The 12270-nt window shown below is 37.8% G+C and overlaps 1 protein-coding gene across 1 annotated transcript in view; it reads right to left on the reverse strand.

Moving 5' to 3' along the window:
• Positions 1–12270, reverse strand: part of MYO3A (myosin IIIA) — a 75397-nt gene that overhangs the window by 37312 nt on the left and 25815 nt on the right. Inside the window, exons 13-15 of the mRNA XM_008937034.1 lie at positions 8943–9069; positions 7719–7929; positions 5546–5693 (exon numbers count right to left, since the gene is read on the reverse strand). Coding sequence (XP_008935282.1) covers positions 5546–5693; positions 7719–7929; positions 8943–9069 — 486 coding nt within the window. The remainder of the gene's footprint in view (positions 1–5545; positions 5694–7718; positions 7930–8942; positions 9070–12270) is intronic.

Genomic DNA, 12270 nt, shown 5'->3' on the forward strand with positions numbered 1-12270 from the left:
AAAGTAACATCAGAGTAGGGGCAGCTGAACAGGACTGTGGCTGTGGCGACACTCAGATGTTCATGAAACCAGCTGTTACTGCTTAGGATTACACTCATCCAGGGGAAAAGGGAAGAGATTGCTCAGGATGCATCTATTGGAGATGAGTGTTTCTATGGCACCCGGACACCCTCAAGCAAGCTCTCACAGACAACCCATCTAATGATTACCTTTTTTCCAACTTGAAATGCTTGTGAGAGAGGGTGGCTTCGAGAGCTGATGAGAGAGTTCTGCTCGAAACTGAAAGGAGGTCTGTCATAGCTGTGCTACTACACCAGAAGAGCAACACCTGCTCCCCTCCCTGCCCGGCCAGCGCGCGGGGCCTGGCCTCCAAGCCTGCGGCACATGCCACCTTTCACTCTCCTGTGCACCTCCACGACAGAGCGAGTGTCGGTGCTGACAGTTTTGGGACTGCTGCCGTCTGCCCAGTAAGATATGAAAGGAGTTGACTCCATCACTTCCCATGGGCTCCTGGAGGATAGCTGATAACCAAGTCTTCTAGGCACCAATGTGACAGATGGCTCAGAAATAAGATACTATATTACATTTTCTTATGCAATGCTGGTCTTCAACCGTATTATTAAGATACAAGCAGAAAGGATAAAAGCCTTAATGATGCATATCATAAAACTGTAATGAAATAGATCTTATTTGAATTAATAAGCTGGATCAGCTACAGGATTCTGTAATCCCCCATGATGTTCTGTGACAAGAAAGCTCCTTAAAATAGCAGCTGCTCATTGAAATTCTAAAGCATAATCCACTATAAAGTATTCCTATAGATGCGATGACAAAAAGAATGACTAAGTTACACTAATACTTGGGCTCCCATCTGATCTCAGTATTGCATGGTATCTTTTCTGTGATCAAAACTAGGTAATATTATCTTGTGCAACCTGTTTTCACTTGATAACAAGAGAACTATTAAATGCATTACCAAATGGTCTTCATGTTTAATAAAACAAAAAGTAATGGAATTTTGCAGAGAATATCATACGATGATGCTTTGGTTTAAATGGGAACACTGAGGACTTACTCAGAATGAAACTTTTCCAGCTTAAAATAAGAGATAAATTATCTTATGAATGTAAAATAAATGTTACATATATTTAATGCAAAAAGTAGCATCTTTCCAATGGACAGTAAACTTTCCAAAATGTTTTAGGTATCTGACATTATACCTTTTACTTTTTACAGAAGAATCACAAATGACGAAGAAATGGGAAGGTCGTCTTGCTGGACAATGTTACCTGCAGATTATGAAGCTGACAAAAAATTAAGTTACATTAGTACCTTACATGTAAGGGAAGTGTACCTTAACTTGAAGGACAAGACTGAAGGGGCAGAAGCTGTGTTTTCCTTAACATAAAAAAAAGTTTCTGCTAGGATTCAGTCCTCTTAACTATAGACACATAAAAGAACAATTTAGTTGAGAGCCCACATTTCCTCACTAGTCAGTGATGACAGAGATGTACCTCTTCGTTGCCACTGACTATCAGGAATCTAAATTATCTTTATCTTAAACTATAATCCTCACTTCAGTCTTTCTGTTAAATTAAGGAAAAGAGACTGCATTCAGGCTTAAAAGCCTTTATTCTTAAATGCAAATATTAAGTCAACAATAAAGAATCAATTCCTTACTTGAGTACTCCACACTGGCAAGAAGCCACTGCTCTTACAGACACCCTGAGCTTCAGGTGGTGACCCTCTGCCTTCCTACTAGTCCTATCACTTCTGAGGCCATATTTTTGTAGACCACACTTCCAAGGAAAGCAAAACTGTGAACACTTTTCAGATCCAGATACAGAAAAGAATCCACTGACAATGCTAAAAGCATGTCACCTGCCACGCTGAAAATACAATTCAGCCTTATGAGTTTACTATTTGGCTTCAGTGCTCAAGTTGCTAAAAAATTATTCAACTTCCCTAGTTACATAATCACCACTTATTAGGTTGACATGGGTTAACTGAGAACTAGAGTATAATCAACTGATTTAGGCCTTGATTTCCCACTAGAAATATGTCAAATTTCATCTAATTGTATATGGTATGGAACTGGACAGGACAAAACAGGAAAACAAATAAAGGACCTGCAAGTTTTATTTCTTTTGAGGGAAGTGTGAAAGAAATTGAATTCTGCAGTCTTCCTTGGGTAGATCTACAGTGTGGAATGCAGTGTCACATTAGAGATTTCTGAGACAGCGCAGAGCAACCCAACATGTCTGTCTGGCACTGCACAGGGCCATGGAGACATACTAGCCTGGGTGCCCAGCAACAGGGTTGCTCCACCAGCAGGACAGTCAGCTTGGGTAAATGAAAAGTCAATGCAAATGTCTCAGTGAGTGCTGGAATCAGCCTTCTTCCAAGCATAACTCCTGTCTTGTACTATCAAAGACACAAACCCTTACATATATGTAAAGACAGGTAGACACATCAAGCGAAGGGCCAGGGTCATCCTATTGTTTGGCTTTTGAATAAGGGATACTTTTATCAATAACAAGAAAAATTTCAGTCATATGATTCTGAAAATATTTCTTTTTTTTTTTTTTTCCATTTAGTAATTATATGTTCTTTTGCAAACAGCATTCTCTTCTTTGTCTACAGGGAGGGCCTGTATTTACAATTAAAAGACATTATTGGTCCTAACAGAGGAAAGTCCTTACAGTGAATAGAAAAGATTCTGAAGCCACCTGCTTTCTCAAAGACTGTTCTTGTGATGTAAAACTGAACAACCATGTTATAAATAAGTGAAAACTGATGTCTTATAATGACTATGAATCATACTGCAAACCAGCCCATGACACTGGGTCATAATGCAGAATAATACATTTGTCATTTCCTGGCTCTGAAAGGGGTGGGGGATTTACACTCACGCTTGTATGAACTTAATCTGTATAGCTCATTCTGCACTGCCATAGTAAGATCTTTGAGGACTGCTCCAAGATAATATAATGAAGTTTGATATAATCTGGTGTAGTGGTGTCATGTCAATTAAAGTCGACATCTTACTCGGTTGGTATTACAGGCAGGATGTGGAGACTTGTGATAGGAATATTAGGACTGGTATAAATGAAATATGAATGGAAAAGTGTGCATAAGCACCAGAACAAAGAGTCCTAGAAGAATGGCCTATGATTTGAATGAACATTTGTTCACAGCAATAAAATTGAGGGAAGTGTTATTTACATTGAGGCCAGAAGGCCTTCACTCACATAAAAACACAGCACAGACAGCTAGCAAGTGGAACACCCTCTAAATCTGACAACAGGAGGATGACTGCAAGGTTACAGCACATTACATATGCCTTACCATTTCCTACGAGCCCACCAAAGAAACAGACTGTAGACATAAAGATGTATATTTTCCAAACAAGCAAAACCAGATAATGACCTTACCTAAAGATTATATAGACTGAAGTAAATAAGGTTCTGAGATGAAGAACTGCCCTGTAACAACTGATGTTTGCTAAAGGGCATAAAAGATCTGCCCAAAAAGTATTTAAGCAAGAAGAACCTCAGACACATGATGAAGACTTGCTAGCTGGTATCCCTTATTCCCTGTGTCACTCACAAATGATCCTGGTCAGACCACTTGAACACACAAATCCTGGTGCTTTCTATGTTGGGTGTGAGTCAACAAAATCTATGAGAGAATGAGTGGGGGTGGGTAAAATCGACATGTGTAGAGATTTCTGTAGATAATCTTCCCCTTGCATAATGTCTATAATTGTCACTAATTTCCCACAGAGAGAACTTGAAATCAGAAGTTCATTTTTTTTCCCTTATCCATAGCAAAATAACCATGCTGACCTCTCTGCAGCAGAGTATGTGCAAGAGAGTGAACTGTTCCTACTAGATGGTGACACCAAAAACCTCTGCGTTAACATAGGTCTGGCTAAAACGTTCTGTATTAGGGTGTCTAGAAACAAGTAAAGGGAGACTACACTGAACAGGACCCATATCTAATTAAAAAAAAAGATGGAATACTAATATTTGGGCATACAGGGACAGGGTTAGGAAAGCCAAGGAAGGTCCTTCAGCAGCAACTAGGGAAAATATGGGCCTGTGGCTGAATGGGCATGGATGACATGGAAAAAGCTGAGATACTCAATGCCTTCTTTGCCTTGGTCTTGACGGATAATCCTAGGTCCTTGAGACCAGGGGGAAAGTCTGGAGCAAGGGGGCAGGGGTGGATCAAGTTAGGGAACATTTGAGCCAAGTGTATGTCCATGGGACCTGCTCAGTGCCTGGATTTGACAAGAATAAATAACAGTGCTGCAGGCTGTGCTACTTCCATAATCCAGCTGTTAGAAACAGAAGTAGCCAAGTTCTCTTTTTGTGTGAATTTGTGCACTTTGGAAAGGAGACACCTAAGTAACTAGAGTAGTTCAGTCTAACTTCTCCCTGACTTTTAAATGGTATTAATGACAAGAAAATACTTGTGACTGAGAATCTCCCACATAAATCTATAAAAGCAATCACAAACTCTAAGACTGCAAGAGAGCATTTTCTGAAGCAATTGCGAACATGATAAAATATTGATCCATTAAAAAAAAAAATCAATTTTGCACATACATATATACACCTCTAAACTGACACATGCATGTACACACCTGCATACACAGATACATTCCAAACTTGTATCTGTCTCATCCTTAAAACAAGTAGTGATTAACACTGACGAAATACTCATTTTCTACTAATAATTAAAATTAGCACTCAGGAGGATTTTCATCTATGTATCATAAACACCAATAATTTCAGTAAAACAAAGGAAGTATTATTTCACCTAACATTTGAATGTTGACTGTTCTGCTCATACAAAATTCTAGAATACTTCTCTTTTCATCAAGATTCATATTTTTTCTCCTGACAGTATTTCTTCTAATAACAACATTGAATAATGGTTTAAAGCTGATTAATTTGCCATGGAATTATTTACGAAGTTGAGGTGATCTTTTTTGAGGTTTTTCACTCTTTTCTTCTATTTCTTAAACTTTTATATTTTCAAGTCTATTCCTTTTCTCTGTTTCGCCTAAAATTACTTAGATTAAGTCCATCATTAGTTAGCTTAGATGACCTAGTTCCTGAAAACACATAAAATAATTGTGAGATCTTAAGTTTTTAATAATGGAATTTCAGTGTTCATTAAACTTATTAGTAAGATAATATAAACACTGTGTTTTAAACATTATGCTACTCGTTTATTTTTTGATGTAGAATCATACATCACTCATGTTGTTCCTCAAGAAAACAACATTGCATTTGCATCAAACTGATTATCACTGTTATGTTGCTTGGATACTGTGAATTTCAAGTTTAATGGATTTTATGTAGGCATTTTACTTGCAAATAGCAAGCATTGCTTCACAGAATACTAACTCAGAAAATATTTGTTATAATCTGCAGTTTAAAACCTATTATGGAGAAGGAACAAGGTAGCTTCTTGAGAAAAGACTTTATACCTTCAGCATTATTCAGGTTTTATCAAAATATTCAGCACATACCTGTTCCCAGGCAAAGACATGTTGATTGAAGTAGAACTGAATTTGTTCATTGGCAATGTTGATACAGAGTTGTTCAAAAGAATTTTTTTTGAAATTCTCAAAACCAAAGATGTCAAGAATTCCAATGTTCAAACCGTCATCATTTCCACTGCAAAGATTAAAAAAACTTTCTATTGTTGTATCTTTATTTTACACTGGCTATTTTCAATACTATTTAACAAAAGGCAATAATGGGCTAAACCTGTATGCCTGTTGGAATAATTTTTGCTAAACCAGGTATCTTTTAAAATAATAATAAATTTTTGTTTGAAATACAATAAATGCACATCAATTCAAGGATGACTGTATTTTCAGACCACATGCACTGAAGCACATAATGACTGAGCCCATTGGTAAGCATATCGAAGAGTTACAATTTTATTTTTAAACTAATATTTGCTCATTATTCTGTTTTAAAAAGCTGACCAGTACAGAAACAACATGCAGTTCTTTTTGTTTCTCTTGTAATAAAACAGGCTTTACTCACCAGCATCTTGAAATTGAAGACTGCTGTCATTAATTATTATTTCTTCACATTATTTATTCATATCAATTAAAACTGCTTATTTTAACATGAAAGTCAAGAGAATAAATACCTAGACCTTTTATATATCTAATTAAATACTTTAAGTACTGGAATGTGGTGTTAATTTAAATTATATGTTAAGTTCTAGAGAAGTACTACTAGTAAAAACTTCAGTTTGAAATTTTAGCTAAGGTATTCTGAGAGATACTTGGTCATTTCTGCAACTGGTACAAAAGCTCTAATATAGCTATTTATTTGCTGAAACAAAGAATTAAGAGGATATAATTCTATATCAAATGGAAGTTGACATTAGCATATTCTCCTAGCTAACCTAACCTAAAAAAATAAATCACCTTCTATCTATAAAGCCCCTTTGAGTGGCTATAAGTAACCACTTTGTTTTGTTTTTGAAAGAAAAAGTTTAGGAAATTGGATATGGAGAACCATCCTCAAAAGACTCATGAATAGCACCTGAATCTTGTTGTGATGTCCATCTCAAAAATGGAAGCATTTCACTGTGGAGTGAACAAAGGTATTTGTTGATTTTGAAATGAATTTCGTGACTATTTTATCTGTCCAGAAATTACATTTTTATTGAACTGATTAAATTTGTCTGCTCTGTTCCTCCTCCTCAGAGCTAATTACATAAAAATAGCAAATACAAATTATTTTACTATCACAAAACCAAAGCAGACTTCAAGGGGTTTTTTTGTATAGTGAACATTTAAGGTCAAATTTTCTTCCTTCTCACTATGATAATTACTCAGTTTGAAAAGGGCTCTGTAACAGGCATGTGAGAGAGGCACACAGGCTAGCAGTGCTGTCCCATCTAGCATGTATTTTATCATATCACCTATTGATTGAAGTTCTATTCATTGCTGCTCTCCTGTAACCAAATATTTGAAAGTTTAGACAAATTTTAGGATTGCAGCTTTGGCTTTCTTCTGATGCTAAAAAAAATCCAGAAAAGCCAGATTTGCAAACCAAGGCTATTTATTATTGATATTTCTCTTCAGGTACTTATAAATTTGCTCCTTTTCGCTGCTACTATCAGCCACAGAGAGCTTTGACCTATAGGATCTACAATGCAAGCCACATAATTTCTTCTTTCATTAACTTACAAAATACGTTATATCCTCACTCCCTATATCTTTCTTGCCTCTCTGTTTAAAATGTCACCTGGTAAGGGTAGGGTGGGCATTAACCTCAGTAACTGTTTGGAAATTACTCTCACATATATGAAACTACACTCACAACAACAGTGACAGAAGCAACAGCATCAGTGCAAATAAGACCAGAATTTGACCCATGTAATCAACAGATGAAGGTCAAAAATTGATCTTGAAAAAGCATAAAGGAAGAAGTAGTTAGTAGGTAATTTACGAAGGCTTACATGAGTAAAGATCCAACAGAAAAACGCCAGATGCCTGTGCTATCCATGTATTCCGTACTTTCACTGCATACTAATAAACAGGGTGATTTTTTAACACGGCAGTGTCATAAAGAAAAAGGCATCAGAGAAAAAGTAGATGAGAACCTTAAATGTGGTAGTGTGGATGATATTATTCCCACAGAAAACCTCCCCTTATCCCAGAAAAGCTTTTTTACCTTAAATGTTTGTCGGGTTTGAGTAAAGTGTTGATGCGATTGACTATCCAGCTGAAGAGGCGCCCGTACAGTGCTTTGGCCATGGCGTCCCGCACATCCGTGGCCTTCTCCACACTGTTGGGACGAATAATTGTTTCTCCTCGAGTCACTACACAGTGAGAGGTGAGGGCCTCTTGCAGTTCATCTGCCTGAATACATAGCAAGGATGCACCTAGGAAGGAAGGTCACAGGCACCGCTCAGGGGTAGATTCTGGGTGGAGAAATATGCATTTTTACAGTCAAAGCTGCAAGTGCAACGTACTGCAAATAAGGGCCAAGTCAGAGTCCTGAACTATGACTAATGAGGGTGTTCATACCAAGTAACTGTCAATATCTAATTATCTATCACAAATAGTACCTAAGTATCTATCATCAACCTTCCCAGCTTCCACTGCAGTCATTAAGTGATTCAAACCAGAGGCCTTAAGGTTCTAAACTGCTTTATCAAGGAGGCTATTTCCCCAACCCTCTACAGAAAAATGCTAGGGAATCTAGGTGATTACGTCAGGAGTGTATAAGTTGCGAGGTGTGACCATCCCTCTCAGTTATAATCCGTTCATATAAGCCGTGGCTGTCCTTTTGCTCCAAAATAGGGGTGCTTTTTTCCCAGTTCCACAGTATTTTTCTGTCTATGGCAGGAAAACGTGTAAGAAGATAGCATGAAGACTCTATTATCTCCCCATCCATAATTATTGAGAAAGACAGCAACTTTCTTGAGAATCTTTACCCCTTTCCCTCCTCTGCCTCCTAGCCTATAATATAAGGTATCCCTTCCAAAGAACTAGTAAGCCATATTTCAAAAAGCACGTGTGGGACAAGAAATGAATATCTGAGAAAGAAACTGGGAAAAAACTATTCAACGTGTTAATGAGGTTCTCCATCAGATGTTCAAATAACCTTGGAAAAATTCCAAAGATTTTGTTTTCAGGCATCTGCAGTATTAGTCATGTTTCCTGAATGACAGTGAACTGGTTAGGCAAATAAGGTACATAACATGGGAAATATTTTCTTCTTGCATTTGAATTCAGGTGGGTTTGGAATTAATCTATCTTCGGCATTTAATTATTCTTGCAAAATTTCCATATGAATACATTTCTCATTGACAACTCTCTTGCAATAAAAAAAACCCCAACCTGTTATCAAAACACTAAAGGAAATCAATCTTAAAACAGGAAAAACACTCACAATTCTCAAGGGCTACCGGATTGGAAATGTTGCTCTTGTCAATCATATGTTCAGATACCACTGCAGAAAATTCAATGTTACCCACATTTAAAATGGCAGCCAGGACACTGTACACACTTCCAAGTTCCTGAAAAGTATATTAAAAAAGATGCAAAACTTAATAGCCAGACAGATTTGTCACTTTGGTTTGCGTGATGGGCACGTATACTTGTTCCATGTTGTCTGCCACATGCCCACTACATTTAGGAATACTGTTCTCAGCAGCTACTCCCTGTTCAGTACTCAGCTTAGTCTTTCAAGAGTAAAAGACAAACCATAGCCTCATCTCTCTTCCATACTTGTCAATAGGACAGGATTGACATGAAGTAGGGGAAGCACAAACCAGTGGTGAACATAAGCCTCTTACACAGAAAGAATTCAGAAGTTATTTATATCCAGCCCTCACTGTCTCTGCAGGTACAACTGTGCCTAAAAATGTAATACTTAGATTGACAAAAATACAAAAAAAATACCTGGATCTGTCTTTCTTGGATCATGGAAACAAAGATACTTCAGACAATAGGTCTGTAACAGTCCTCACCAACATCATCAGAAAATGTTTCACCGGGAGAAGAGTAAGACCTCACATCTCTGATTTGGAAAAGCACTTTACCGCTCCAAATGTCAGTTAGGAACAATAAACTCGCCAAAGAATTTCACTATGGACTTTACTTAAACATATTTAAATTTCTAATTATTTAGTACGTTCTGAAGAGGAACTCTGCCTTGAAAAAGGCTATTATTAGTTTGGGCAGTGAAGTGATATATTCAGTAAATTATTTTAAGTACTTATACATGACAAACAAACTCATATTTGTAATCAATGAAATAATGCTTCCATTGCAGGTTTGACTTAGATTTGAACTGTGAATTTTCATCTGAACTGTCAACATTTATCAGCCTACTTGATGATCCCTAAGTATTTTCTGTTCAGAAATGCTGAGGTGTTCCTGTAAAGCAGACTAGGCTTTAAGATAGGAATCTGTTATATTATATACTTCAAGGCATGTAGTGCTAGTGAATTTTACAGATAGCAGGTTTATAAGTTTTATAGTAGTTTTATAAGAAGCAGTTTTGCAAATTTGATTGGTATTTCCAATGATGGACTTTTCATAACTGCACAGCATTTTATCCCTAATATTTAATAGTTTGCTGACACCATGTCAGGCATCATTTAATCAGATAAAATGCTTAATCATTCTGGAATACTTGATCTAGGGCCTACAAGAAAGCTGGGGAGGGACTTTTTAGGCTATCGGGTAACGACAGGACTAGGGGAAATGGGGCAAAGCTGGAAGTGGGTAGATTCAGGCTGGATGTGAGGAAGAAGTTCTTCTCCATGAGAGTGGTGAGACCCTGGAATGGGTTGCCCAGGGAGGTGGTTGAGGCCCCATCCCTGGGGGTCTTTAAGGCCAGGCTGGATGAGGCTCTGGGCAGCCTGATCTAGTGGGAGGTGTCCCTGCTCATGGCAGAGGGGTTGGAACTGGGTGATCCTTGTGGTCCCTTCCAACCCTGACAGATTCTGATCTGTTTTAGCAGAGGACTTTAGAGCCCTAATGGCTCAATGGTTGGACTTGATGATCTTAAAGGTCTCTTCCAACCTAAAGGATTCTATGATTTTACGATCTTGTTTTCACCACTTTCAGAAGTTAGTCTAGCAGTTAATTAATTATTCCAGTGACAGCAAGACAAACTAGATAAGCTCACTCTAAAAAATTACACTCAGAGTAACTGACACACAGTTTACCTAAGCTTTAAGCAATTATTTTCATTTTAAGCTTAGGGACACAAATGAAATGCAAAGAAGTGGATAGCATAACTTCTGCCATTATGCTGTACTGTATGTATAGCAGCTGACATTTTGGTGCCCTTTTCAAGTGTGTTTCAAATCTAGCTTGATCTGTTTCATACAGCATGATTATTGTTCACCTCAGGCAGTCATTTCCTGTTAATTTTTGCCATGCAGCCTGAAATAAACCAGTACTCTTTGCAGACAGGGAATACTGATGGTAGTTACTATGAGAGCCTCCCAGTCAGTTAAAAACAAATTTTGAAGAAATAAAGCCTTGTTTAGGTCTCAGTTTTATTTAAAGTGGAAAAGATATTTTGTCCAAGGTTTTCTGCTAATAAAACACAGAACATGCTTACACAGAGCCTCCTCTGTGCACTGGGATCAATGTCAATGCTTAAGGCTGCATTACTAACAACTGAACTTAGAAAGGATCCCCTTGTCTCACAGCATTTTTTTCTCATTGTAAAGAGATTGTCTCTGCACGTGCATCCTATAGCAGAACCTCAGTGGGGTAAGAAGACTTCTCTGCTCTTTACTCTTGCAAACACAGCCTCAGACAGGTTAATTCACTCTGTGGACAACATAAGACAAGCTAAGACAAATGGGGCTCACATGTAACCACGGTTAGACTGCCTGTGGTACCCAACCTGCTTCTGAAGCTGTGGGGATTCTACAGGTAGATAATTCTTTACAGATTCAGCTCATGGTGACTTGCTGAGTTAATCCATGCTAGAACTGCACAATGCAGCCAGTGACCTAGTTCTAACTGGATCTTCAATATGTATGGAAGGTTTCTTTTGGATGATCAGAATTACTGTTTCCACCCATCCAAGCAAACAAAAGAACCGGGAACAAAAACAGATTTGCTGCTTTTCATGGTATAAATTAGGACTTATCAAGGTCTCTGGTGCTGTGACAAAACTGCTATGAGTGCTGAACTGTTCATACTATTCCAGGTTGTTCATGGAAAGGTGAAAATACACGTGTGAAAGGATGTGATAGTACAGGTGTGATATTACTAAGTGCAGTTGTGAATAAGCACGTAGAGGAGAAAGAGACTGTGAACTCCGTTGCCACTACAACTTAAGGCAAAATGGATATGGAGGAACAGAATAATTGAATAAATGTGTTCTGCTAGCTACTCAAATATTTACATTGAGGGAAAGCCAAAAACATTCAGCTGAGTAATTTTCTGTGAAAAGTTCCTTACAACATGCAGTTTTGTCAAAGAAATTAAAACATACATCTGTTCTGCAGTACTGCTGCTCTATTTCACAGATACTATATGGATCATACTCCTTCTATAATTTGTGATAAAGTCAGTGGCAAACTACAGCTGCGATGCACCACTTCTCCTAAGAAGAGAGAACCACGGTGCCTAGAAACAATCGGCCTGGTTTTATGTTGATGATATCAAAGACAGACTGAGAAGAGGGGTTTAATGTCCAGCAGAGCAGTGATGTGAGCTCATAAAGAAAGAATGGGTTCAGTTAATGT

The sequence above is a fragment of the Merops nubicus genome, unplaced genomic scaffold, assembly GCF_000691845.1.
Source record: "Merops nubicus isolate BGI_N331 unplaced genomic scaffold, ASM69184v1 scaffold8143, whole genome shotgun sequence".
Classification (NCBI taxonomy): Eukaryota; Metazoa; Chordata; class Aves; order Coraciiformes; family Meropidae; genus Merops; species Merops nubicus.